A 26,633-nucleotide genomic window follows, 5' to 3' on the forward strand; every position below is an offset into this window, starting at 1 on the left:
AGCAGGTTCAAGTATCCAAATTGGTACAGCTCCTTAATCTAATTTGATTATTATATATAAATGTCTAGACATGATGAAAGGGTTTGAATTGATTGAAGGAAAGTTCATTTTTATGTTCATAAAAATAATTGTTTAGTTTATTTTAGTCACATATCTGTCAAAAATAACCCATTCAGCAATTGTTTTTTTCTGATTTAAAATACATTGTGTTTTTAAGGTTGTCGCACGACGTCATTCCCAGTTTATTTTCCAAATTTCATTATTTTCATGTTTAAATAATGATATTGAGCAACAGGAAAGAAAATTACATTTGAAAATTGTTACATTTCCTATTCAGTACCTTAACTTTTGTTCAGGACAATTTTTGTCAATGTAGAGTCTAAACTAAAAATTCTGTCACATATGTATTAAAAGTGTACGTTTGGGTAGCGTCACGTTAGTCCATTTCTATAGGTTCTATCCTTTAGTTACCATATTAATATACACACAGCGGACACTCGTTAATTCGGACACGTAGGTACCCAGCACTAAACATCCGGATTTCGAATTGTCCAGACTACCGAATTTTATCTTAATCAAATACGTTCTTATACATTTCCGTTTGGTTTTGAATTCCGATTTTCCGGAATATCGGTATCAGGTTGATCGCAGGTCCTCTGCTTCAATTTCCCGATGATAGCCATAGTAATCAATATAACGGTTAAGTATTTCTAAACTCTCTTTTCTTCTACATAATGTGAATACTAGAAACCACTAGTAAATCCTAAACGTTCCCAACAACTTAGCCATGACTGGATAGTGATCAAATATGAATCCAAAGTAACTGCGAGCGAGCGTTCTTAACAACCTAGCAATGCCTGGATAGTAACCAAAGAACCAAAAGCAACCACTAGCGAGGTTACAATCCTGAACATTCCCAATCTGCCTACAAAATACGCAGTAACAACCGTACAAATCTCGACAGTAACAACTAACAAGCTAGCAATCCAACTGATTGTCAGACCCCATACTAATTTCCCTATAGTGACTATGTAAACCGCAGTAAAACATAACGCACTACAATCCCTTAGAGAAATCTGTTTACAACATGTTCGCAATATAAATACATGTGTATATATCAGACCCAGTCAGAAGATTTATCAAAGGGTTATACGATATATTCATCCGCAGTGCGGAAACTGTCACAACTGAGAAAAAATAATCTCGTTTGTTTGTGAGTCGAGTTTGTGATGTGTCTTGGTAACACATCTGATGTACTTTTGGCTGCATTGTAGAGACTGAGCAACAGGGAAAGTAGTAGTGATGTGATTATGAAATATTCGTGTATACTTGCTCTCCTAGTTTGGAGCTTTGAGGCTATTTCATGGATAGAAATTTTTGTGGTAAACCGAGTGAGCAATAGTGACAATAACACAAAAAAACTCGTGGTTTTTACATTTGTGGCTACAGAGTAACCACGAAAATATGCTACACAGTAGTTAGTGATACATTTGTAATTGTTATACAATATAAATCATTCGTGGTGTCATCTTTTTGTGGTTTAGATTAAAACTTCAAGAGTATTCCAAGAGTGGAGAAATTTGTGGTAAACTAATGTGACAGTAATGCCAATGATTTATGTATTTTCATCATTACATCTGTAGTTATTCCGTCGACCAAGAATTACAACTAATATTGACAATAAAGGCTTCCACACAATGAATGTTTCCTGTTTTACTGTTTTACCATCTTGTAATGTCCTTTTAAGATATTGACGTAGACGCTGATCTGCATTTTGATAAAACCCTCATCATAACAAGACATCAGGGATAAAATCCTAGAGTAGCAAGTCACAAAGTATAATGGACCACTTAGGGTATTAAGCAAAAGAGTTGAGATCTAAAAGTGTTTTACTGTAAATGGACGAATAATCATTGTCTGCCTTGCCATTGTCCCTATATTTTACTGTTAACGTTTTGAAGAAACAATTATGAGTGAATGTTGTAGGGACATCAATAAAGTACTATCATGGCGTCATGGCTCTGATTCTGAGCCATCGTAAAACATTATGTTATAAACAGTTTATCTATCTTGTCCGCCTATGATTCTTTAGTGGTGTTGGCCGCGAGATATTCCACTGTCAACCCAGTGAGCATGACAGATTACACTCCCTGACCTTTTACGCCTGAACTTTGCATGAAGCAATCGCGTGACATTATAAATGCATGCGGTATAACCATGATGTGCATTATTGATTCGATAAAGTTATTAATTTTGAAGCGCTGACGACCGACCTGTAATCGGCAAAATTAATCTAATCAGTTCATAGTTCACCGTTCTTTTTTAAAAGTACATTATTAGAAAATAACTGAACAATTCTCGTCGAGATTCTAGATGGTCTGCATTCGCTATCCCTCGTACTGAGAAGTCTACAATATATCAACCTATATTTCTCTCTACTAGGTAGACCATATTGATTTATAATCAATTTTAAATGTGTTGAGCATACAATGTAATATACCATTTAGCTGGGTATTTTCGCGGACCAAAATTTTCGTGATTTCATGTAAAAACGAGAAAATCATATGTTTACGATTTGAAATTTTCTTATTTTAATTTGTATATGTATATATCATTCAACCATTTCCCGTCATTTTGCAGGACAAATTTTCGCAATTAGAGCATCATGAAAATATCATCCCCGCGAAAATACTCTACAGCTATACAATATGCCGTGTACACGATTTCCATATAAAGAGCCGTGCGTCGAAAGTATTAAATCACTTTGGATATCAATTACGTGTTATATATCATACATCTATATCACCGAGTAACGGATGATAATTTACACTGCATATCGATATGGAGCTAAATTATTAAGTTGAATAGTAAAGGTTTTGTAATGCTATGAATTCGCTTTCATCAAAGAGATGTAAGATATTATCAACATGACAAATGGTATGTGCTTATCACAATCAGAATAAACCTGCCTTGGCTTTGACTGATTACATCGATGCAATGGAATTCACCGATATTTTCGTTCGTTCAACTGTTAAGCCTACGTAACATGCTGAAAATACGTGAATCATTAATATATTTTATTACATTCATTTATAGGATAGACTACTACTCTATAATTCCAAGGTTTGCTCTCAAATTAAATGCTATAGAGAATAAAATAAATTGTTTTCCATTAACCGTAATAAAAATATCTTTTGTTCTACATTTATTTGAAGAATTAAATATCCATTGCAAATCGAGAGTTCATCCAATTTTATCTGTATGAAGAACGGGTAGGTAGCATAGAAGACCAAGAAGTAATGAAAACCTCACTCGGATCGAATCGATAACACAGTAACCGTAATGTTCCCGTCACCAGCCGTGATTTAATGTCCTAGTTTATTCACCATTCAAGGACTCTTTACCGTTAGAGCAATCACCATGACAGACTCATTGCGTAAACAGTTGGTATAACACAAATAAAAAAGACAATTGATCGCACACATGGGGTTTATAAAGATAACCAAAAAGATATATGACTGACACCGCGATCTTATTTGCAACATCATTTTAGTTCCCTTGTGTGGAATGGCGTCAGACATGTCAAAAACATGTTAATTTTGTTAGCGATTACGTTGTCTCAAACAGAATTGTTATTTTGATTACTTTTGTCACAAACAACGTTCTTTGGTATTATATTGTAATGTGACGTCTTTTTATGAGTAACGGCTACTAAATGTAGGTGTCAGTTGTAGCTCATATTTTGCGTGTGAAAGAAAAGGTGGGTTTCGCGGAGACTGCGGTATGTTCGCTTTCTAATTTTATAGTGCTATCTGATTGAAATACACGGTGAAAAAACACCGCAAAGTGAGGTTAAACCTCCAACAGGAAAATAACCAGCACTTAACTTTGCCAAGGGAAATACCTTAATTTCCTGCGTATTGCCCGTGGGCAATGTACAGGTGCGGGTCATCTTGAATTTATCATACAAAATCATAGAAAATGCCTGATTTTGCTTCCCGCGGGCTATATACCCTAGTGCGGGTAATACGATGGAGATTATGATAATCCAGATCCTTGCTCGAAGGGATAATATATATATTATTATAAGGGATAAGAAAGGAATAAAAAGTGGGGATGGAGAAATGGAAAATCCCAAGCGCGGTGTTTTTCTCTCTCATAACCGCAGATACTTTCGGTAAAGTTACGGCTGGGTTTCTATAAACTAAAATTTAGAAGCAAACTTCCATGTGTGACGGTCTACTATCTAAATTAAGTTAGGATCTAACATTACCCTACTTTAAAAGGATATGCATGTTAAGTCAAATGTAACTAGAAATCATTTTTGAATTTATAAATCTATACAACGCTGTTGAACGATTTTATTATTTATATTACAATTAAATGTGGGCTTTATTTAGAAAATCATTGTCACCAAAATTTCTTGGTGTTTTTTTTTACTATTATCGACAATAGGTAATTTTTTTTTATCTTATCATGTACTTCTGTTCTCTGTGTCTCAGTTTATAGTCTTCGGTGTATATTATTTCTTTTCTTTTCTGTTAATTGTCAAAGTCGGTGTTCTGCTGTGTCGAAAAAGGGAGGAAACGCTTTCTACCGTAGAAATCGAGCGTATATATATATACATGTTTAAATACATTCGGAAATTCGTCCCACGATATTATCTGAATCCTGGCCAATAAAATTTCTATATTTGGATATATAACTGATAGAATCGGTCACTCTTTTGTTAATGGATTCACTTTGCTGTGAAATCGATTCCAAAAACCAACTTCCATTGACAGTTGCTACGGAATCCAACAATATGCTATGGCGCCCAGCACAGATATCAATTTTAATAGACCCTCTCAAAACGCCAACGGAAACCAAGGCATAATGCTACCGGATTTAGAGCATGGTGAGTGGGAAATCAAGTCTAACGAAATTCCTATAAACGAAGCCTTAAGGCGAAGTTTTGTAGATATGCTATCGGTCCGGATCTAGTATTGCTTATTTATTAGATAACTTCTTTGAAAGGCGGTGAGACAATTCACCGAAAATGAGTTAGAATACAGAAGCCACTGGAGAACAATTCAGTTACCACTTATTCGTCCTTATTTATTTAGTAAGACAAGTTTATTTTGATGAAAACAACCAAAGCGAGTTGATGCTGCCGGTCACCTCGACATTAATGGTAAAGGAAATGAAGAGATATTGGCGTACGTGTTATTTATAATTATTTATTTGATAAAGTTGGCGGAAAATTGTTAAGCAATTTATTAATTTATTAGGAGAAACAGATTTATAACGAAAGAATGAATATATTTTAGATACCAATGAACTACAAAAATGTTTCTTATCTATTTTATGTATATTAATTGTTTTCTTTCACTTATTCTTTCTCTATCTTGTATTATTCATTTCCGAGTAATATTTTATTTAGTTATTCACACCATTTATTTGAGTGTAATTAATCATGAATAACAGAAATGAAAGAACATGATATAATTATGATCTACTAACATATTTCAACTGGCGTATGTGGATAAGATCAAGCACATTAAAATCTCATTGTGAGAGGAAAAATCCAGGAGACATTTTTTTATTAAAAGTTAAACGTTAAACGTTTTTTAACGTTATTATGGAAGAAAGCTTAGGTATTTCGAAAAAAAATTACACATAGCATAATCGAACAGCACATTTTAGACGTCTTTGGTCATAAAGTAGGGCGTAAAATCTGCCGTGGCACGACTGTAAAAGGCGACAGATGTCATATTGTCTCTCCTAATGATAATTTTGCTCTATAAATCTCTTCTTTCACACCGCGTCCCATTTAGTGTTTGATCTACATAAGGAAGGATCTGGATTCTGATCAGTGGCCTAGATCTACAGTAACCTATAGATAATTGTATTTTATTATTTTGCTTGACGCTCAACATAACGGGAGTAAATGGCTGTAATCGACTAGACTGTGTAGTTCTGTGACGTTGCCGTAGTGCTTGCTTTCGTGCAAGTAATATCATAAGGTGTCACAACGCAAACATACCGCAGTCTCCCGAAAGACACACTAGCAAAATACATTATATCACATGCTCGAGAGATCGTCCTCAAGTTATTCTACGTGTAGCTGTTAATAAATCATTAACCATTATGAAACTGCATTCAAATATTTGTCCAATCAATATAATATTTTGCATGGTCATCATTGTTTTCAATTAAACTACATGTAGGCTTAAGTAAATTGCTCAAGGTACATGAACACTTAGATTACTCAACAACATTTCGTTTTCTGATTTTTTATAAAAATGTCATTGCAGTGTAGGAAAAGGTAGTTAACTCTACAAATGTACTTCCATTCCCGTTTTAATGAAATTTTGAATTTATAAAAATGGGCAGACAATGGTTTTGGAAATAAGGCGATAAAATTACATGCATTTGTAATCTTAGACGCACAAATTACATTGCAAAGACATTCCGGGGACAGTCAAATCAAGTTCATCAACACTTTCTCCCCCTGTGAGATATACCAGAAATACCACGTCTTTGTATCCCAAACTTAATTTTCTTATTAGTAGAGCTGTGCGCCCCTACAGGCGTTATTAAATGTTATTTCCAAAAGATCGTGTTTCCCTTAAGCTTATTGCTGGCGTTAAGTAATACCACAAGCGAGGAAGTCGTGCCATATAAACGACTTGTATCCGCATTTGTTGCAGATTTTATTTGTTCTTAATGTTGTTCTGAAATGATTTCCCAATCTGAATCGCAAAGTGTTGTGATCATACAACTTCCAATATTCTATTTGAAAAGCAATTCGTAGCGCAACCAGTAGAACTAAATAGGATTCAAAGATATATTAAAATATGGAATCATTTTAAATCATGATACAATATTGCTAAAATCTATTTCATATTGCTTTATATTCTGTAGAAACATGTCGTGATATTGTTCAAATTAAGTTAATAGTTACCGTTATTCTTCGTCTAGATCATTGAATAAGTCATTTATCAATAAACATCCCTCCTTACAATGATTTTATAAGCAAATTGTCTCATAAAACATATACGTATCTATAATGTTTTGCCGTATTCCATTTTCATGTGCTTTCACCTTTGCCAAATTCAAAAATCGCTGCAATACCAAGTCGATGTTAATCCAGACAATTATGATGTTGTAAGCAAATTCTGAGAATCGCCATTCCATGAAATATATCCCTATTCATATTATAATTTCTCTTTTGTCAAATTCACAGCTATCCGAATGCAAACCAGACATCGTATTTGATTGTACTTGATAGCTAGGCTGGGGTAGACAAACATTAATGCGACCTCATCGCATAAATTCGCTTGTCCGTCTTCCAAAGGTTTTGGAAATTGTCGAGGAATAAAAAAGACAAAATTTATCTTGTATGTAAATAGCTTTGTTGTATCAATAGTGTCGTAGTTCATGTAGACCATAAATTCAGGATCATTTCTTTGCAAATCGTATATCAAATTGCAACAGTGTCTGGTCACTATTGTTAATCTCAGATTACTTAAAATCTGAGTACACAGGCATGATACGTAAGTTCACTATCGATCATCTGGCATCCAGAGTTGTTTACGTACAACGAATGCTGCAGTGTACCTCCTTATCCGAGTTTGAAACAGAAACGAACTCCATAATACAAATAAATGTTTGGTATTGTGATTTCGTTATTACCCTCTGGCGAGCCGTAATTGCCGCAATAAGTTTGAAGTCTAATTCAAATAGGAACCAATGAGTTCGTTAAAAAAAATCGTATCAGTTGCACGCATGTACTCTCGTATGAGTGTAAGCATGTTTTCCACTGCTTCGTTTTGAATGAGATGCATGCACTGAAAACGGTAACCATGGTGATACTGCTTATTTCACGGTCAAAGTATGATGAGAGTTTAGGATGTAAAAGAATGTGGAACCCTATTCTGACTTTGCATATAACAGAATTATCTTCCATGCGGATGAGTATCAATTCTTATGTCATTATTTTTTTTTATTTGAAGAATATTTTCTCACAGAATTAAATGCCGACTCTCGTTCATATCCAATCTCTCTCAAGGTGTATTGCAGTTCCAAATTGAATGTGGAGACCGCAATGAACCCTGGGAGAGATTGGAGAATATCGTCGAAATGGACTGTAATGAACGCTGGGAGGGATTGATAAATATATCATGCGTTTTCTCATGAAAATATAACGTAACACCAATAAGCATATTACGTAACAATACTACCTTCCTTCAAGCGCAGATAACTCTGTAATGACTAGTGCTGCGACTAGAATCGAACCAATGTACCTCGCATATGTCATTTAACAGATTACCTGACTATCCAATCATTATAAAGCGTAAAATGATTTGATTATCCCGAATAAAGTTCACAACTACTGATTCTGTGTGTATTTATTAGTTAGAATGATGCTTCCCTGCGGTTGAAGTTTTCTCAATATTATTGCCATATATATTTTCTCAATACTATTGGCATTTAGTTGCACTTTTTAAAATTGTGCGACAAATAGTCTACGTGTGTTATAAGTTTGTGTGGCGGAAAGGACATGATTAGGCATGTTATGTTTCTCAGATCAATTTGTTTCTATACAATAAAATGTCTGTGTAAGATTTCATTCTGCTAGGGCCTACATGTAGGCTCTAAACACTTACAAATATCTGTTTCATGAACATTCCTTATCAGTTAAGGGTATTCAAGTCTCCATGGCGTTAGTTAACTTAAGATCCCCCTTAACCTACACAATGCGTTACTATGGAGAATTTTAATTAATTTACTTCTATACCCATCAAAAAATGGAATTAAGGTATCATGCATTGTGACAAAATTGTACAAATAATCACGGAACTTAATTCCCCAAACTGAAAGGAGATTTCCTGTTTGCGTGCTTCAGATTATTCTATTCTGCCGTAATGTTGGCAGTGTAGCAGAAAAAGGAAAAATCCTGCCGAGTGTGCAGATGAAGAATCGGACCCGAGTCTACGATGTGAAAAACTACGACTCTTCTGACTGAGTCAAAGAAGCATGTTCCGTCAGCTGTCAGAGTGACAGTGACCGTATTTAGCACTCAGTACAAACCACACCGAGTCGCTCATTTCACTCTAGTAACACAACCAACCGCGTATTAGTTTGAACTACCATGTTGTCCAATTGACCTTGGATGACAGTTAGGAAATTGCCAGACGAAAAATATTTGATTGGAATTTGGACACTAAATATCTTTTAGCTTGATTAGAGATACGTTGATAATCAAGATCGATGGCCTTAACCTTCTGAGCGAGAGAAAATATGGCCTGCAATCAACGCCTCCGTGGCCCTTTACTTCAACATAAAAAAGTTTCAATATTATTCACTTACGATCAATATTTGCAGCATGGGTTATCCCATTATGGGTATGAAGACAAATAAGTTGCGAGTTTCATCTGTTTTGGCATTGTATAACGTTTTATGTCACCTGAGATACCGTCGTGCGTCGTGTCCATACAATTTACATTTTCAACTTCTTCTTCTAAACTGCTGACGCAATTTCAATGAAATTTTGCACAAACATTCTAAAACATAAGGCAAATCAAAATTGTGAATTATATGGTCCCCATCCCACCAGGGGGCTGTGGGAGGGGCCGAAAGGGGTAATTAACTAAAATTTCAAAAATCTTCTTCTCTACTCACATATGTGGTGGAATCAAATACTCTTCATAGATAGAAATGTCTTAAAGCCCTTCGTAAAAATTGTGAATTATATGACACTAGGGTCTCTCGTTTGCCCCTGAGTAGGGGGTTAAGTTTACTATAGTTTGTATAGGGAAAACACATTTTTGAGCATTATTTGGTCATTTGTAATAGGAAATGAGTCAAATATTGTCAGAATTATCAGTATGAAATGGCCATTGAATCCTATTAACAAATTTTCCGTGACTGACCCCCAGGGGCCTTAGGGGCGGGATCAAATAGGCTAAAACTTCAAAAACATTCTTCTGAAATTCTGGAAATGGTAGAATCATATGCTCTTCATAGATGGAAAGGTCTCAAGGTCCTTTACAAACATTGGGAATTATATGACCCTGGGGTCTCACATTTCCCCCTGTGGAGGGGGTTAAGTTTACTATAGCTTATAGAGGGAAAACACATTTATGAGCATTTTTTGCTCAATTTTCATAGGAAAAGTTTCAAACTTGGTTATAATTATTAGCCTGCGCTAGCATTGTAATTTCATATCCATATTGGTCCTGCCCGACCCCCTAGGGGCAGAGGGATGGGGGCGAAAGGTGTAAAACAGGCTAAAATTTCAAAAACCTTTTTCTAACATTCTGGAAAAGGTATCAGATACTTTTCATAGATGGAAAGGTCTTAAGGTCCTTTACAAAAATTGTGAATTATATGACTCTGGTGTCTCCCGTTTCCCCCTGGGGAGGGGGTCAGGATTACTATAGTTTATATAGGGAAAACACATTGATGAGCTTTTTTTGCTGAATTTTCATAGAAAATGAATCAAACTTTTTTATAATTATTAGCCTGAGATAGCATTTTAATATTATATCCATATTGGTCCTAGCCGATCTCCTGGGGGCAGAGGGGCGGGCCGAAAGGGGTCAAATAGTCTAAAACTTCATAACTTCTTATGTTCTGAAACAAAACATTAATAATAATTTACACAGAAACACATTCTGTAGACTCTTATTACTACTGTATATATGTAAATTGTAATACATACTTCATGCATGGTGTCGAATGAGAGCGGTGAGCAAAATGAACGTAAGCCGCTGGAGTGAATGAAGACACGTGTGTTATTGGTACAGTGCTGTTTGAAATTATAAAATTATACAGCTAATGTTTCTATTTATCGAGTACACTAGCCTAGCTGAGTTCCTTATATAAATGTGAACTCTATCTATATTGACTGTTCGGACCTGACTTTTAGTGATAATACTATTAACTACTACTTCATGATTGTTTTGAAATTAAATGTAACATTATGTGATATATATATTACTAAAATTATTAAATGTATAAAACCTGTAAACGAATATTAAAATTTTATTTTATTTTAAAGGAATTTCCTCCCGTTAAAGTAACTTTTTAGAATGGGTATGTAAACAATGATTGTATATGTAATTAATATGAAAGTGATGGAAGTGCATTTTTGAAATAATCAATTAAAATATGAAAATTGGTATGGAAGTCCTTCTGTGAAAGGAAAAACATTGTTATTTACATGCATATATTGAATAATAAAAAAAAATGAAAAAAGCATGTCAAAATTTGTATTCACAAAACATCATGTTTAACTGGACAGAAGGTGAGATGCAAAGTCAGATGATGCTACCAACATGTTGTAACAAATAAAGTTGATATAAAAAAATAAAACATCTGGAAATGGTGGAATCAAATACTCTTTATATAAGAAGGTCTTAAAGTGTTGTATGAAAATTGTGAATTATATGACCCTGGGGTCTCATGTTACCCCCCCCTGGGGAGGGGGTCAGGTCTACTTTAGTTCATACATGAAAAACACATTTACGAACATTATTTGCCCAATTTTCATAGGAAATGAGCCAAACTTCATTAGAATTATTAGCCTAAAATATATAGAGGTTACACAACGAGTGGTTGTTGGATATGGAATTTATTCCACACGAGTGAGTTATTTTTTTAAAGTTACAAAAGATACGAGCTTTAGCGAGTGTCTTTTGTTACTTTTAAAAAATAACTTACGATTGTAGAATAAATTCCATATCCAACAACCACGAGTCGTGTGACCTGTTTCTACCACAATTATCCGCTTTTAGCCGATAAAAATACGACGAGGATAAGTAGCTATCCAACAGCAGTTTTGGCGCCAAGCAGCAATCACAGCATAGCATGACGTCACTCGATTATTGATGACGTTGACAAATGATGACACGACACTGAGAAAGACGTAGTTCGGTCAAAGTTCATCGTGTCAGCCAATCAGAATGCGTACAGAGTTTATACCACGTGTGGTATAAACAAATTGTTAATCAACAGCAGCATCGTTTATTTGATACCCTGAGAGTTGAATAACACCGCCTATTGTGGTAGAAAGTATTTTAACATGCATATCAGTCCTCGCTGACCCCCTAGGGGACCAGAGGGGCGGGGCCAAACAGGGTCAAAATGACTTAAATTTTTCAAAAACTCTTCTGAGTTCACAGGTTTGATGGAAGCAAATACTCTTCATAGATTAAAAATTTAAATTCATAAAATCACTGACCGACTTCAAGGGCCAGTATATTAGTGTTTATATGTCTTTGTTTCATTCTAAACGAACTCAGGTGACCATTAAGGCCCATGGACCTCTTGTTTTCATGGAAAGCGTGATAGGCCTTCGTCCATACGTTTTTGTGTGACGAAAGGTGAAACCAGGCGTAGTCGCCAGATTGTGGTCACTATTCCGATTATTTTTTCTTTCGCTGATAAAATTAAAAATTGGTCAAGCATCTTTGTATATTTTTTACAATTGTTGTTTTTGTTTTCAAACGAGAAAACTAAAAATGACGGATCCGAAATTCAATACATATATACATTGAACGTTTTTTTATTTTGTAAATGGCTAACCATCGGACGCTCGTTTTGTCCAAATATCCCATTCAACTGCTCAGATTTATCAACTTTCAGGCAGTTCAAAGTTACCACTCATTTAGATGAGTTAAATAAACTGCAATCCAAAATGCTCTTACAAGAACATTGGACTTGCAATAATCCGGCCTCCGATAATCCGGAAAAAAATTACCAGGAAATGCATTTTTGACTTAATAGACGGAATTATGCAGTTCGAACTATTCGGATTCTGGATGGTTTGGGCTTGTGACGCGTGTGTTTTTCACGAAAAGCAATTTTCTGACTAAAGAGACGGAATTATGCAGTCCGAACAATTTGGAATCTTGACGGTTGGGGCTAGTGACGCAAGTGTTCGGATTATCTATGTTCCACTATGTATATTATTTGGTAAATTAAGTGTGTTTTCCATGGCTTTCATCGACCATTCACACATCCTTAACATAACGAGTTACAGCCAATCACGAAATGTTATTTAGCAACCCATTAACTGATTGTATCAATAATGAGGTCACTTGTTGGAGTTAATAATGTTTACATAGCTCTTCTGTGTAATTACCACAATCCATCACATGTTGCATGCATCACCTAAATGATATCGTGTTCCGAGTGCTTTCACACTTAAAAACGGAATCAAATTTCCTTTGTTTTTTTTATTGCTTTTAGTCGTCACATTCCTAATCAGAAATTAGTTATTTAATTTTACAATTGTCTCTAAATCTGATTGCTAGTTACATTTCATCTGTTTTTACATTGATACACGAAAACAAATATTTGTATCAAAAAATGAAATAATTCAGCTCAACGAAGAGTATTCCTGAATATAAACCCGAGAAGATTGGTATTTAAATTTTGATGTGTTCTTATCTCTTTCAACATGCTAGATGGCATTATACAAAGTCACGATTGCTATGTCTGTGTGTATTTGTTTATGATATTTGCGTAGATAAATATTGGCAAATAGCAATACTTTGACGTGGGAATGCTTTTTTCAGTCGTATGTGCATCTTCCATTATTTTTCAGACTCTTTTGTGAATGAAATCAGTCACAGGATTCACCGAATTTTGAATAAAAACAATGATCATGAATTCATCGAAGATCTTTAAAGGGACTATCGTCTTTAAAAAAAAAAAAAAAAAAAAAAAAAAACATTTATACCTCCAAGAAAATCAACCCCACCAAAGATTTAGTAGTCGACACGCTCATTGGCTAACCATGGAGGTCATGCTGAGGTGAACCAGAACAGGATTTTGTAGATTTGTATTTGGGAGTAACGTATACCATCGTAGTGGAATTTCAAGTCTGATTTAATTAGATCGGGTGTAACTAATGTGGGGTTTTTTCACACAGTGAAATGTAAAAGTCCCTATTTCGTCTTTAAAATTATTACACAGTTACCTCCCTTACCTTAATCATGACGTAACCCTTGCTAACTAACGACGTCACAAGCAAAATGCTTATTTTACCAACACTGAGTAATCTTCACAAAGTGCGCAATCAACGTTTTAGTGCTGATTTTACATGTATATCTAGAGCTGCAAAACTTCCGTCGCGTCAAAAAGGAAGCAATGCCGCTCTGATACAGATATTTTCAAGTAATTTATATACATCAATATTGTATTCACAATATAACACTGACCCCAATTTATCTCTTCGGCTTCCTTTGGTGAGAGCAAGATAAATATTATGCAGTAAAATGACCGTTATTTCAGGTTCAACTTGGTACACCTCGGAGGCGAAATGGAAAAGTATTTCCTTTCTAAAGAAAATTCGCTATTAATTTACCTATAAATACAACCCTAAATGTAGCACGTTTTATCAACTTTAGTGGACTATGTCTCGTTGGCCTTTAATGAGCTCTAGAAAATTGCAGTGTTTGCTCGATTCGTCCTAAGCAAACTCCCGCAGGCTAACCGGCACACCCAGACGGATTAACTGGGTTAGACCTACATATTGATTACCAGGGCAAAATGACAACAATCTGTCGAAAAGGATTGTCATAATTAAATCAATCCAAACTGTGACATATATAAAAATTCTGTTGGTGAACTTGAAGCTATTTATCAGTTTAGACTATGTTTATATAATGTTTTGCCGCTAACAGAAATACACATTACAGCCCATATGCTTGATGAAGCAACAGATTTGGAAAAGCTATAAAAACAATGAGTGCATGGTATTTTGTTGACGCGAATCATAGGGGAGTCAAAATGTTATTTCATGTATTGCTAGAACGAGTAGTCTAAATCACTTTTAATGGCCTCTTGTCGGCACAGAAAATGTACATGATGACTATGCAGGTGTTGAATAAATAGCATCTGGGAAGAATTAACCCCATTATTTATGTTTGAGAGCTAATCACTCCGGATAAAATCTTTATCATATACAAAGCACAAAAGGGCACCCATATAGAACGCGTGTATAGTTATATATAGGACAAAGAAAATATCAACGAAAACCATTATTTTTGAAAGCGCAAAATAAAGATACATATGGACTATACAATACATGTACCTGTGGGAAAATCACTAATTTTAGATGAAGGAACACATTCTCAATATGCACAGGAAAAGAATTAAAAGATATAAGAAGAACATTTCTTCTTTTCCTGTTTTAATGCACGATGAATTAATCGATACCTCATGTTGAGTTTAAGGGTATTAGTTAGTTTATGTCTAAAATAAGAAAAAATTGAAACGTTCACATACACTGAAGACGTTGATGAACGTCATATAACTATGCACTGACTGCGGCTATGGATGTCATTTACACGTGTAAGGATAAACGAAAGCCTCACAAAATCATTTGTTTTGTTTGACAGCCAAATTTCAGTATATTATCTTGGCACGAAGAGAATTTCATGGCATCATAATTCTGCTATAACGATAGTAAATGTGTCTGGTCATGATGTCGATGAAAGATTAACGAGGTTTGGTAAGTCCGTTATGTAAAATGTATTACATCTCAGCTGCAGTTAAAAGTGTACTAAACAGTTCAATATGACTGTATGGGATATCGAGGACATTATCTATACTCTGAATACTGGTATATGTGTGTAATGAAAATGTCATAAAAGTAAATTCAGCGTTTATTCAAGGAAATGACTTAAACTAAACATACATTAAACATCCCTTTAGTCATTTAAGCTGTCTTTCAAACATGCAATTCAATTTATGAAAACGCGGCAGTATTTTTCTTTTTTCTTTTTTGTGTTTATTTTTAATTTTTACTTTCCTGCTCGAAAATTTAATGTCGAAAAGTAGAAAATTTGAACACGTTGTTTAATTTTAATGTTTGCATCATGTATTAATTTGGACTGTTTTACGGTCACTCAGAAACAAGAAAAATGTTTTATTGAGATACCTAAAGGTCAGTTAAGATACACCAACGAATTTCCATGGTGACGTTATTTCGTTTTTTCATATCTAGCACCGTTGTCATGGCAATTTCATTTTGTAATCTATATTTCTGCGGTTCTTCTTAATTTATATTTGAAAACAAAATCACATCGACCTAATTGCACGATCTCTTATTTCAATCGCACTGAAATCTTAGTTGATTTACAGTACTGGGTGAAAGGGCGTGTTCCCTAGAACAAACACTTAAACTGGTCGTTTTTAAATATTTTTCTTCCCCGCTTATCCTCTGGGGAGTAGTATACAATGCCCCTTAAGTAGTCGTGATTTTGAATAGAGTCTGTATCAGAGAATCAAATGTACCTTTGTCAAATCACAAGAGCGTATAGTTAGATATCCTATTCAATAAATGTCATTTATAATTACGTTTGGTTTTTTTCACTTACCGATCCTGTTGTTTTTTTAAATGGTAGCATCTGTGTGATATTGTATCAACGTCTACCTTTGTCCTATTTATTCTAAAGATGTTAATGAATGCTGCTCGAAATGTATACCTTTTGCTGCGGTATTGATTATCATGCATTCGCATTGCTTTAAAGGCAATGTCCTCTGGTGTCCTTTTCAAATAACTACAAAAAAAGGTTTGCCATATATCTGAAAATCCCACCGACATTCTTTAAGGCATTACAGAGCAGACGCACTTAGGCATAAATACATTGGGAAAGTGGAAATCAAATTACCGTTAAGACGAAAGTCAGAACCAAGCTGAGAATGATAAATCCAATTGGTATTAACCTAAAACAAAGAGATGTCTGTACTCCAAGCGTAATGATTGGTGAAACGAAGACGCCGGCAGTGTCGATTTAATAACTCTCTCTGGTATAATGGCTATGGACAACTTCGTGGTATTAGGTGTTTTCGTAAGTTCGATGTCCCCATGGTGTAAAGGAGATATGGGAATAGGTAGCTCTAATTAAGGACGCAATCAGTGACACGCACATCGAATCAAAGTTAGAACTGACATGTATGAATGCGAAAAGTTCATCGTGATATGACGAATCAAGTCATATCCCTTTACAATAAAAAGCCACAAAACATAACCAAAACTTTTCTTATGTTAATGTCATATTAGAAATGTTGTAGTAGTACGATCGCGTGCAGATTTGTATCAGGCGCTAAAATGTCATGGGCTAATCCTCGCTAAATAGAACAAATTGAAAACCATTTTTTGATTCAACAAAGTAGACACAATTAGTCGGTATGATGAAAATACAAGAGACACGCTCCTCCCATGACAACAAGTACAGTTTACCGTGATCGTTACCTAGGAGACCATAGGGCGGTGTCATATATCCTTATTAGTAAAGATTTACCCGGCGTCCGCTGTCGTCATTGATATTTGAAGATAGTTTCTATGAATGCTGCGGTGCCGGTGTTTTGTGGTCATTTAATTCAGAACATTGTTGAGAACGTTTCCATAATTTCGCCTTGAAGAACAACGCACTATACAAACATTGTACTCAAGGAACTCAATATTTGTCTTTTGTAACTCTCTATAGGTCTTGTTTTCATTAAGGTACAATCTTTATCATAGTCTAAGCAAATGTGGTATTGGTTGATAATTATGCGTCTTTCACCAGGTTCGAATTCAGGAACTGTATACCATTGCATGTCGTGTTATAGTGTGCTGAACATTGAAATTGTACATTAAGTGCTAAATTATTTAGCTACTTGAAGTTAATTGTGTAAATAGTTATTTAGAAATTTGTTTTTACCATCGTTTCACTTAAACGCCAAGTGACATTATGTTTTCGTGAATGTCCTAATACAAATCAGCTTGTATGAAAACACTTCATGACACAGGTTAAATAATAAACTGTACTTCGTGCAGTATACTTTGCTTGCGTAAAGTTTTAATCGTGGGATATAATTTTTTTTATTTATCTAATTTGTCTTATGGACGAATTATATCTTATGGAGTAGACCTTGGCTACAATGGCGATTTGGTACCAGACTTAGCCGCCTACATTGAGCTCTCGCATGAATGTTCATGAATGTAATATAATAATAAACAATACCATTAGAATATAAAACTTATATTTACTGATTCTAAAATCTCTGTTTATAGTTTTATTGAATATTTTCATATTAGATAGTGATAGTTCTCATGACAGATCAGCGTGATCAGATAATGGACAAGCCTTTATGTCCGGACGCTATTAGTCTTTTCAATTAGTGACCACATAGCTCTTTCATTGTCAGAAATACTTTGATGATGTTTGAGCGTAAACTCGTCGTCATCGCGCTTTCTTTCCTCTATGATTGAGCCTTTAATTAATTCACAGATTCATATATCTGGCTATTAATTATCGTTTTACATTAAGTCTTATGGGTGACTCCGGAGAGAAAATAATCATCCTGCCATAAATGATGATACCGTTTCTGATTACATTATCATGAAATGGCATGATGAATACAGACAGACATTTCCTGTGATCTTTCAATATCACCCACGCTTTTAACTACAGTAATGTTTACCTTACGTGCTTTATAAACGTACTAAATATCCTGAATCACCACTTCCTTTAATATTATCCTTTGTTGTATATTGACATAGTACGTATACACTAGACTTTTCATGCAATGTCTATAAACCCTTTGTAATATATATCAACGACTATTTTTATGAATTGTTCGTTAGAATCTATGTGATCATAAAACTAAAGCTATTGCTATTTTAACTACTATGATGACGATGATGTCGTCGAGGAGACGGAAGTGGAGGAGAAGGAGAGGAAGTGGAGAAAGGGGAAGAAAATGAAGGATTGGACACAGTGGATAAAGAAGAAAGGAGAGGAGGAGGAGGAGGAGGAGAGAGAGAGAGGAGGAGGAAGTGGATGCAGAAGTGGAGAAGAGAAGGAGAGGAGGAGGAGAGAGAGGAGGAAGTGGATGAAGAAGGGGAGAAGAGAAGGAAGGATTTGAAAATGTGGATGAAAAAGATAGGAGAGGAGGAGGAGAGAGAGGAGGAAGGGATGAAGAAGTGGAGAGAAGAAGGAGTGGATGAGAAAGGAGAGGAGAGAGGAAGTGATGAAGAGAGAAGAAGAGAAGAGAGTGAAGGAGGAGGAATGAAGGATGAAGAGAAAAATGAGAGAAGGAGGATTAAGAAGTGGCTTAGGAAGTGAAGGAGAAATAAGGAAGAGGGAAAGAAGTGGTGGAGGAGAAAGTGCATTAAGTAGGAGAACGTTGATAAGGAGGAGAGGAGTGGGAGAGGTAGTAGCAGAGCGTGGAGGACAACACCAAAACCATCGTATACAGTGTGACAGTCGTTCAGTGGTAGAACGTTTAACTAATCAACCAACCAGCAAGAAGCTCTATCTACAGAAATTCCTATGGGGTTTTCACAGTGAAAACGCATATCGGATATCTCCTGGAACCTATATGTACTAAGGAGGACGGCTGATAAATAAGACCAGTCGAACACATTTCAATAATATTCAATATTGCATTATGAACCCTTAGAGTAAGAAAGATGCTTGGAGATTTATAGTCTAATTTAGCCTTATTGATTGCGGCCTTTTTTGCATAAGGTTTCACCGGTCCCCGGGGACGAAGTCTATACAGGAAATGAAATAGAGAGATGCACAAAATCATAAGCTTAATAATGCCAACACAGACGACCGATGAAATGACGAAAGAGCTGTACTTATATTGAAATAGGACAATGACATGTCAATGAAGTAGAGGACAAATAATGGAGTCTTAAACTCCGTAAAGAAGAGAAAATGGCAACAAAATCAAATATATCAAAGAGGCAGAAGAATGTGATGCAATAAAACTAAAGATAAACAAAAACCATAAATCATTACGGAGGAAAACAATAAATGGGAGAAATAAAATAGACAAGTTATCAATTAAGAGAAAGAAACCAACAAAATAATCTCTGATACGTCAACATACAAATCAGGACAATTTTATACAAAGATATAAAAAACAATAGAGCTTGATACAGAAATAAATATAATGTATATATAAACATCAAAAGTTTTGATGTAGAATGATATTGCAAACTATAAAAGACTAAAGATTGATATGGAAACATATTGCAAACAATAAAAGGACGACAGCCTGATATAAAAGGTATTGCAAATAAAAAAGAAACATTAATATAAAAAAGACAGATACAAACAAAAGAAAAAAAGACTAATGCAGTTCTGTAATAAAAAAAACGTATGAAATATTGATATAATACGATGGTGCAGGAACTACGGACGCGACCTTAATATGAATTGATAACAAAATTAAATAATATGAAAAACTGAAATCGGGTTAGACAACAAAATTAAGATATTAGCTATTCCACCTTTGCATACTACAGAGTTAGCTCCCTTGCTGGTAGGTATCGATTGTTACTTCATTATTTTGGGAGCGCAATTTACGTCGTTTTCCCCGAAAAGCATGACGTTACGATGGCAAATAAATGACGTCATTACCAATACCTACCCGCAAGGACAGACAATTTTACATACGTTTTTACAATTTTCGCGAAAGATTTGAATTCGCGTTTGAGATCTCTGGCGAAATCACGCGAAAATTTGTGTCTTGTAAAAAATATAGTGGTTTACAGTTACCTTGACCAGAGTAGACAATGATATGAAAAAAATAAATTAGATTAGACGGCAAATCTCCAATAAGTTGAATTGAGACAAAAGGGGAAAAAGCCTAGACATATTACACTTTCTCGTAAGTATAACGACCTGAAAGCTCAAAACACTGAGCAAAGGAATTAGATTTTCTCTGCGCTAGGATCCCTTCAGTACTGCTCGAAATAATCTTGTTAATTCAATTGCTTCTGCTATTTTGTTTACTTATTGGGTTTGTATGGTTAAGGATAAGCTCATATTCGTGACCAGCTGATATATATCAACAATCTAATAAACAAATAACAAACCAATACCAGAGGACTGGTGCATGAACCCTTAAGCATCAGCCTGAAAGACCTCAATCGCACTATGTGAACTTTTTCATATCGTCATGTCCAGCATATCTAGATTGCAACAATGGATTATCATATTGACGCTTGACATTTTAATGGTAAACTGCAATAAATATCTATTAATCGTATGACAGTAACAAAACAGCGTGGTCAGATCATTTCGATAATGACAATAATCACGTTTGATAACATCACCGTTGACGTCACACATAATTGTGTTTTTCTATACAAATATGTTGGATTCAAAACATTGCCCGATATACGCGGGGATCAGCATTATGGGGGTTGATTTCACATAAGAATGTTTCTTGCGTGGATGGGGAGTCAATGTAGACAATTATCTTGGTCAGCGCTCCTTAAACAATATTGCTTTGTTATTATCATTGTTATTTCAATTCATTAATATTTCAGAGTCATATTCATGTACAGATGTATATAAGACTTTGATAGGCTACTAAAATATTATAATATACATATTTTGCCGTCAATGATTTTAGTGCAGTTTCGTTTTTGAACAAGTAAGCACAGTGATGAATCTTTTATGCATATTCGTCCATTACATTTTGAAACGCTTCATGGAATCATATGACGTAATATCTTATATGACGTACATGTAATTACTTGTTGGATTTTTTTTTCTTTGATCTCCCATGTATGTTATGTGTAGAATGTACGAAGTAATTGTCAAAATTTCCCTGCTAATAATTCATAACGACAATCCCCAACTTCTAATTTTTCTCATGTTTAAGCATTTCGCTTGATCAAGTCCATATGCTATAAACTGTTGTTTGAGTAACTATAAATATACTAGATATTATTTTTAAATCTAGTTTACTCCTTAACGCGGTTGCTACCATAATGTTATCTGACAATGGGTCTTGGTCGTTAAATGTTTCCATGAATAAACCAATTGTCTGTACTGACTCCCCACCCGCGTAAGACACTTTTTATGTGAAATCAAACAGACATATCGACGTTCTAAAATACCTTTATCAGACATTCTCAGATATTCCACTACTCTCTTTTCCTAATATATCACGTGGGACCGATATTTAGCAAATCGGATAGGTGTTTCTGGTTTATTGAAACATCGAGACAAAACATTACTATTGGGACGACTTGTGAGCTTGTATTGAATCAACAATTAGTTCCTCACCTCAGGGTGGTGTTCTGACAGTATTGTTCTCTTTGAATCACTTCCAATTTCATATAAAATGTATATACAATCAATTTTTAACACACTCGGTAGTCCTATTATGCTACGACCCCAGGATCATGAAACAGTTTTCTACCTAAGTTTTTGCTTAGCCAATCAAGAATGACGCAAGTTTAGTAACTTCATCTGGGATTTGCTAAGTCTAAACTTAAGACTATTTTAGACTTAAGATTGTTTCATGATCTGGGGGCCTGCAGGTCTCTAGTGCTCCGGGTCATGATTTCTCTATTCGGCGTATACGGCATACATTGTACATGTAATATGACTGAAGGCAAGGCCTTAAAGGGCACCGCCAGATGTTTGAGTAAGCATTAATTATGCAATATTTAAAAGTTTAATTTATGGAAATAATAGAGTCGAATTTTCTGTTTATTTTTTATTCATATATTCACACTCTATTTTTGTCCCCAAACCCCCATTTGAGAAGGAAACCTACATAAGAGAAGAAAGAAACTATTTATATATATAGATATGCCGTTTTTGGTCAGGTGATCAAGATGGACGGTAGTCTATCACTTGAACGCTTGCAAATAAAGAGCAACAGCACTTAGCTTCTGCCGGATTAAGATATCGTTCGTCAGATCTTTAAAGCGTTTGAATCGCTAGATTATATAATGAGCTGACTTCAAGCATCGCATTCACGCTGATTGGATTTTTTACCGTGGATAAAACAATGGTGGCCGCAAACTGAAGCTGTCAGTATGTAGGATTGAATTTTGAAGATTTTGTTTTTTCTTATATTTCATGTATGCGTTACCTTAGAAGTGCTTCGCAATTCGTGCCCTTCGTGCCCCTTATTGTACATGTATATATTTACTCACTAAATATTGACACCATGATATCATCATTTGAGTGTTTAAAAAAAATATTATTTCATCAGCAAAACCAACATATAAAAGTACAATACTTTTGCAATAAAAAAAAATCCCAGAAGAATTTTCGTCGAGGATACCTAGTTACTAAATGTAATCATGATATTTGCTAACACAATCTAATCTGTGCACAGCTCGTTAAAAGACAGAGGAAAGCTATCTCCTTTATGGTAGTAAATCATTTTAGGAAAGCAATCACAAAGCCGAAGACATCTGTCACATTACACTGTAGACACCGTCATTTTCGTTGTTAGCTTTGTCTTACTGATGCACACGAAAGCGGTTTATAATGAATGGTCATACTGACATAGCACAGACTTCGCAGACTCATTGGGGAGTAATATATACATAGAAATAAAAATGGCGCTTTGTTAATGATGATGTAAACCTATAGTTACACCTATCAATATAGGTCATGTAATGATACAAGGAAATTTGTCTTTTCAGACGTTGTTACACAACTGATTCTTCACCATTTAGTGTCAGACATTCATGACCTTTTCACACATTCAATTATTCATCCTCAATATTTGATATACCGTATAGCCGGGAGTTTTCGCTGTGATGATATGTTCGCGACTACGCAGGATATTGGTGTGGTTGTCAAAATTTCATTCGCTAAATAATAAATAATTGATCGGTAATATGTAATCTTTAGATCTAGCAATATTGCCAAATTCTATTTAGCTAAAAAATATAATCAATGTGAATCTGACATAGATTTTGTTTCTTTGTTTGATTATTTTAATGTCCTATTAACAGCCATGATCATGTAAGGACGGCCTCCCTTGTATGCAGTGTGTAGCGTGTGTGAAGTGCGAGGTGCGTGTTTTGGAAGATTGCGGTATGTTGGTGGTGTGTCGTCTTGTATAGTGGAACTGTTAACCTTTTTATAGTGCTATATCACTGAAGCATGCCGCCGAAGACACCAAGCAACACACCTCATCCGGTCACATTATACTGACAACATGCGAACCGGTCATTCCACTCCCTGTATGCTCAGGAGCAAAAACTACCACTTTTACAGACTTTGGTGTGTCTTGGCCAGGGGACAGAACCCAGAGCCTTCCTCACAGAGGCGAACGCACATGAAAAGGGCGTATATAGTTATGTTTTTTGTTAACGGCCTACTATATCGACTAAAGACGACACAATTTTCTGTCATCAAATGTTTAAGCAGTTATACCACTTTCCAAATATCTACATCACTTGTATGTAAACAGACCACATCATGCCAAAACTGGTGGTGTCCATGACTGCGCATACCAATGAATGCGTACACCGAAATAAAACGCTCGATACTGTGAATTCAGTCATTTCTCACAGTGGAAACAGGACAATCATTGTTTGATAGGTTATTTTACAGGATTCTGTCTATCATACGGCTGTTCTAACAAACTTAAATTTCACACTAAGTCAAACAAAGTCCTGTTCCATGCCCAAGTGCTGTTTTTAGCGTGAAAATCGCGTGTCGTTTCTTAAATAGATTTTTATTTAAGTAATGACAGTAATTATATGTTGCATTTTTAGAAACTGCAATCATTTTGTCACCGAAACGCAATATGTGCAAGAGTGTTGCATAAAGCATAGAAGCGACATGGGTGATTTCCCCATCACGGTTGACACTCGAAGCAGAGTTTTCGACGCCATATTTGCTTCGCATTCCAAATTACACCTTCGCATATCAAGACACGTTCGGCCCCCTGATTTTGGTATTCTAGATTGGATTTTCCATTTTCCATTCGCAACGTTGAAGAACCCAACAGCATAATCTCAGTCGGTAGGTAAAGTAAATTTGCACTTTATATTTTCATTTATTTTACCTACTTTTCGTAATTACTATACCGTATTTATTTTGCCGAAAATGCATTTTAGCGCAATATTCATTTTTAACAAATAAACCCAGTGATGATTTCGCGCCTTCGTAATAATTACTATCAGTTTGACATACAGACATTAGATCAAGCATATTTTAGCGGGAAATGTCTGGCACGAAGAGCTTAAGAATTGTTAACGGCTAACATAAGATTGATTACACTAACAGTATGTCAGTCAGTGAGCACCTATTAATGAGTGATTTCCATCATTGATATTACAAATGCAGTTAATCATCTTTATATAGTAACATGAATGTCAGAGTAGAAATATACCATTATAATTTCATATGCTTCATATAATTTATATGAAAGGATGCGTTCAAAATACAGTCATTGAATTTATTCAATGTCATATTAGGGAGTATCCATATCCCAAACCGAGGTAAATAAAGTCCGATTTACCGTCGAATAGTAACCATCGTCAGGTTATTGTGACGTCATCAAAACTTCGTCAACATATGACGTCACATTAATCTGAAGACAGTAAATCGCACGTTGCCCGCGTCGCTTTAGGATCTCGAAGCCCCCGTATTGACTCACAAAAATGTGTCTGTCAGTGTAAATATTTTAGCATGTTAGAACTAAGTACGGACTAAAACTTTAGATATTTCTTTCAAGTGTTGTTCTATTTCATCCGTGTCTACTTTGTGTACGTTAAACCCATGTTTAAATATCCTCCCACACTTTAACATGTATTCGTTAAGAAGCATTTTCACACCAGCATCACGTAGCTGTAAAATCACCTAACGTCTGCAATATATCTTAATTATTTTAGATGATCTCGCTGCATTTTTGTGACGTGTATAATTATTTGAGTAATTACGATTACATGGATTCGACATAAACCAATGTATTTTGGTAGTTCATTGAGGCAGGCCCTGATTGTTTTCCCTGTGTTTTCTAAAGAGGCTCTACTGCATGATAGATCGTCATGTCTATTGCTCTCGTTGTATTAATGTTAGTAAGAAGTTTTCGAATATTTCTTATTTCGAATTTAATTTTACCCTATGAACATTAGCAGATACTTGATGATGAAACAGCTGCGTGAAATAGCTGTTCGTGTAAAATTTGTTTTGGTATGTAATGTAATCGGAATTCAATTTACGAGGAATTTACGATAGAGGAGCTATATAGATTGTATGTGTAAACATTTTTGTTATTACTAGACGGATTTTTTTTCTATTAGTCTACTTAGCCATGTAACATGTGTTTGGCGTACACTTTATGTTCTCTGTTTATGATAATAAATGTTTTGAAAACGTCTATTGTAAATATAATTAAAAGCCTTGTTTTTTATAGGAATAATCGGCTATATGTAGTTAAGAATCTATTAGACCATGGTATTAATATATATTCGAGATAACAGAATACATTAAAACCTCAATGAGTCGACAGGACCACTTCGAGATATCCGACTTTTCGAGTTACGTTTACGTGAAAAGAGAATGAACAACTACAAAAATACTCCGAACTTAGTATAGTCACCGAGTTGTATGCATCATGGGTAACGAGATTCGACTGTACCATATATATTCAAACATTATGATATAACTTAATAATTTTCATAACCAATTAAAGGTTCATAAATAATTTTATAAATTGTGTTTGTTTCCAGAGGTTCGTTATAACCCTGATTCACAGAACATATGATATTCAACGGAACTCTTCACCGTGAATTGGACTTTAAAAGTATTTTACAGATATGAATATATGTGGTTCATCATGCCAGCAATGGGTTTTCTATT

At 35.0% G+C, this 26,633-nt stretch overlaps 2 protein-coding genes across 2 annotated transcripts in view; both read left to right on the forward strand.

Moving 5' to 3' along the window:
- LOC138335783 (neuropeptide Y receptor type 6-like) overlaps positions 1 to 26,633 on the forward strand; it is a 44,760-nt gene that overhangs the window by 4,889 nt on the left and 13,238 nt on the right. The gene's annotated exons all lie outside the window — the stretch shown is intronic.
- On the forward strand, positions 4,810 to 19,112 carry LOC138334528 (uncharacterized). Its single transcript, XM_069283184.1, has 2 exons — positions 4,810 to 4,897; positions 18,700 to 19,112. The coding sequence occupies exons 1-2, from the start codon at positions 4,810 to 4,812 to the stop codon at positions 19,110 to 19,112; spliced, it is 501 nt and encodes a 166-aa protein (XP_069139285.1).

The sequence above is a fragment of the Argopecten irradians genome, chromosome 11 (genome assembly GCF_041381155.1).
Source record: "Argopecten irradians isolate NY chromosome 11, Ai_NY, whole genome shotgun sequence".
Taxonomy (NCBI): domain Eukaryota; kingdom Metazoa; phylum Mollusca; class Bivalvia; order Pectinida; family Pectinidae; genus Argopecten; species Argopecten irradians.